A 3,257-nucleotide genomic window follows, 5' to 3' on the forward strand; every position below is an offset into this window, starting at 1 on the left:
AAATGAAAGATGACACATCAATTCCCAATCGGAAAAAGTTGCGCACCGTTTTTTAGCCTCGTGTTGGGACCCATTTTTTGGCATGACAAATAATCGAATTGGAAGATGACATCTGAAGAAAAATCGTAGCCCTTTGATTTAGATTTCTAACGCAATTTGAATCACCCTCGGAGCAGAAAGTTATGGCTAAAATATTGAAAGTTGTCTGACGGGAAAACGGTTGTTCTATGCGATCGCATAGTTCAAAACCAATACGGTCGCATAGTGACCTCCAAGGAACTTCTGGGCTGAAAATCATTGTTCTATGCGACCGCAACACTTATAACTATGCGGTCGCATAGTTCACTTCTGAGACGAAAATTCCAGCTTCCTATTTTGAGTCCAACACTTAAGGAAACACGCCTTCCTACGAGATTTTATGGCCCTAGGTCATCCCAGAACGAGAATAATTCATCTCCTATCAGTTTTCTCTCAAGTTTGGCTCAAGAATTCCATGAAAAACTAAAACCCTTGGTGAAGCTTGGAAGGAACTCATTGGATTTGGGGAAATCACATCAATTGTTCATGTAATTTGGTATTTTATTGTCATGCAATTCTAGATTCTAGACTTTCTTCTTATGAATTGATTTTGAAATTGGTTTAATTTTTATTAGATCTTTCAAAGATTCAATCATGTTTTTTCTATTGTTTGATCGAAATATTTATTGAGTTACAATTTCATTCATGTTATTGGTGGCTTATTTATGATCTTATGCTTGAAGTATATGATTACTTTTGATCTTACTCCAATAACAATTGTGGGAATGTGTTAGAAAGTCTAAATCTTAGAATTACAATTGGAATTAAAGTGATATTTACTGTTAAATCTTCTGATTAGAGAGTTGGGATGAAAACCTCTAATTTAGTAATAATACATGAATTGTTGATGTTGATTGATCCAACCCAATGAGGGAATTCCAATGCTTCACTAATTTCACATATTGGTATTTAAATGTCATTCCAAATTGATAACTTAGTTTCACATAACTCTCAAAACCCCTAAGCTTCTGATACTTTGAACTTTTTCCATCTCCCTGTGGAATCGACACTCCAAGACTATACTACAATCACCGCATTATACTTTGGGCGTAATGAGCAAGTACATACTAGGGTGTGGGTACTAGAGAGTGCAACCATATCCTTGTCGTTCAGACCCATTTGTTTAATAAATACATCCCTTGGTCCTATCCTACAATAGTAATTTAAGACTGGCACGAGACTTGCCATTTTTAAGGCCGAGGACGCTTGAATTTTCAGTAATTTGACTTACCCTTTGTAGCATCGGGCAAACGACCTTCAATAGGAGCTCCTCCTTATCCTGATATTAGAGAAGCACAATCATGAACATGTGCTAATCTAATAAATATGCTTTTATTATATAAAACATATACTCATTTTTTTTATCAACGAGTTATTGATGGAATTTCAAATGGGTTTGGTGCTATAAGTTCTTTGTAGGAGAGGGTATCAAATATGCAGGGGTTGGATGCATATAATAAATCTTTTAGCCCCATATTAATGCCAGAGTTCAACTAAAGAGTCTTTCTAGGCATATCCACATGTACAAGAGAAATGGTACAGAATTCCTGGACAAGGTTTGAAACTAATTACACAATTTCTAGAATGAAATGTTCTCTGCATTTAGAAATGATAGAAAGTAGATTTGATAGCATCAATGGAAGACTTCACTGGACAGAACTTTATATTCAATTAAAAATGTAGAAATCCGTCGCCAGATGATACGTTTGAATTAAAAGTCAAAATTTACCAGAATTTCAATCAAAAAACTTCAACTGAAAGTTGTCACTTGTGTAATCACATGAGAGCCATCGAACCCTAAATAATACTCTACCCAGCTTTGTTTTTAAAAGTAAGGATAACAATCCTCGAAATTCTTTATGGTTTAGCTCCAGATGATATAGAGCATGTTTGGCAAAAAAAGTTGCTCTCTTATAAGCTAGGGTCCCACACAAATTGTGTGGACCAAAATCCGTAAGTTGAACTTATGGAGTTTGGTAACACAATTTGTAGGACTCAAACTTAAAAAAGAGCAATTTTTTTGCCAAACATGCTGGTAGTTGGACTACATGACAGCTAAAAAAAAGTACAGAAAGATATGTTGATCTTAGGAAAAACAACATCACTAACCTGCCTTCCTGGATGGAAAGGGATTTCTGGTCCTCCAGCAACTTCAACAGCAACAACTCCCACCAACTACTATGTACAATTAAGGACCATGAAATATTCAAATTATCTAATAAATAATTCAAAAACCACAATACAAAATTTCATGCATTAATGAATAGAAAGGCAAAAATACCTGATGGAAGTCAGCATAAGAACTAGTAGGGAATTGCTCCCTGATGAGTTCCAAGAGCTTAATAGCAATGTCAATACCATTATTAGCTTCGTGTCCCTGTTCAACCTTGAACCTCATGGCCCCAAAAGGACCTCCAGTCTTGCTTTGCACATCAAAGGTACCTGCAGAATGCCACCTACAGTCACAACACACCACATTCCAATATAATCGAACACGACTTCTATCATATCATCAAAATCACTCATAAACAATGCGCTGAATATACTACCAGACAACGAAATAGAACATCACGACATCATTTCAAAATGAATTGGGTTCATTGATATATTTGTAAAAAGTAGGAATTCACTGAGAGGCACATCCCATTTATATAAGATTTGGATATCTTTTGGATTTGAATCAGGGAGTACATATGAGTATCTTGTTTATGGTTCATTTCAAGGGTCTGACAACAAAATCAGGCCAATGACGTTTTAAATGTCTCTTTCTAAACGCTAAGTGCAGAGTGGTTGTAAGAGTACAAAAATCTAAACTCTCTGCGAAAGGCACGTGGGAGGGATCATATAATCTCCACGACAGTTCATCTTCTCGAATAACTTTGATATCTTCAGACCAAAACCAACAAATGTTGAAGCTCTATTTTACACCAATATTTATTTAGTTATTCAAAACTGTTGGAAAATATGGGACATGGGTAACCCATGTCGGGTAACCCAACCTACAAGACATCAAAACGGTTGGGAGAGGGGTTTGAACTTGGAATTTAAATCTATAATTCCCCATAACCTCCCTTAACTTCCCACATAACCTCTAATCATGGTCTAGGACAAGAGAGGAAAAAAATGGCAAGAAAATCTAGTGAAATTTGTATGTAAAAATGCAACAAAACTGGAAAGAC

General features: G+C 35.8%; 1 protein-coding gene across 1 annotated transcript; it reads right to left on the reverse strand.

The window, feature by feature from the left end:
• Nucleotides 1–49: 49 nt before the first annotated feature.
• On the reverse strand, nt 50–2,534 carry LOC111389406 (L-ascorbate peroxidase 1, cytosolic-like; the record flags this gene model as incomplete). The annotated part of the gene is made up of 3 exons (XM_023014329.1): nt 50–1,357; nt 2,188–2,253; nt 2,360–2,534. Coding segments are annotated over 3 exons (370 nt in total), but the record flags the coding sequence as incomplete, so codon positions are not given.
• Nucleotides 2,535–3,257: the final 723 nt, after the last annotated feature.

The sequence above is a fragment of the Olea europaea genome, unplaced genomic scaffold (genome assembly GCF_002742605.1).
Source record: "Olea europaea var. sylvestris unplaced genomic scaffold, O_europaea_v1 scaffold5868, whole genome shotgun sequence".
In the NCBI taxonomy this organism is placed as follows: Eukaryota; Viridiplantae; Streptophyta; class Magnoliopsida; order Lamiales; family Oleaceae; genus Olea; species Olea europaea.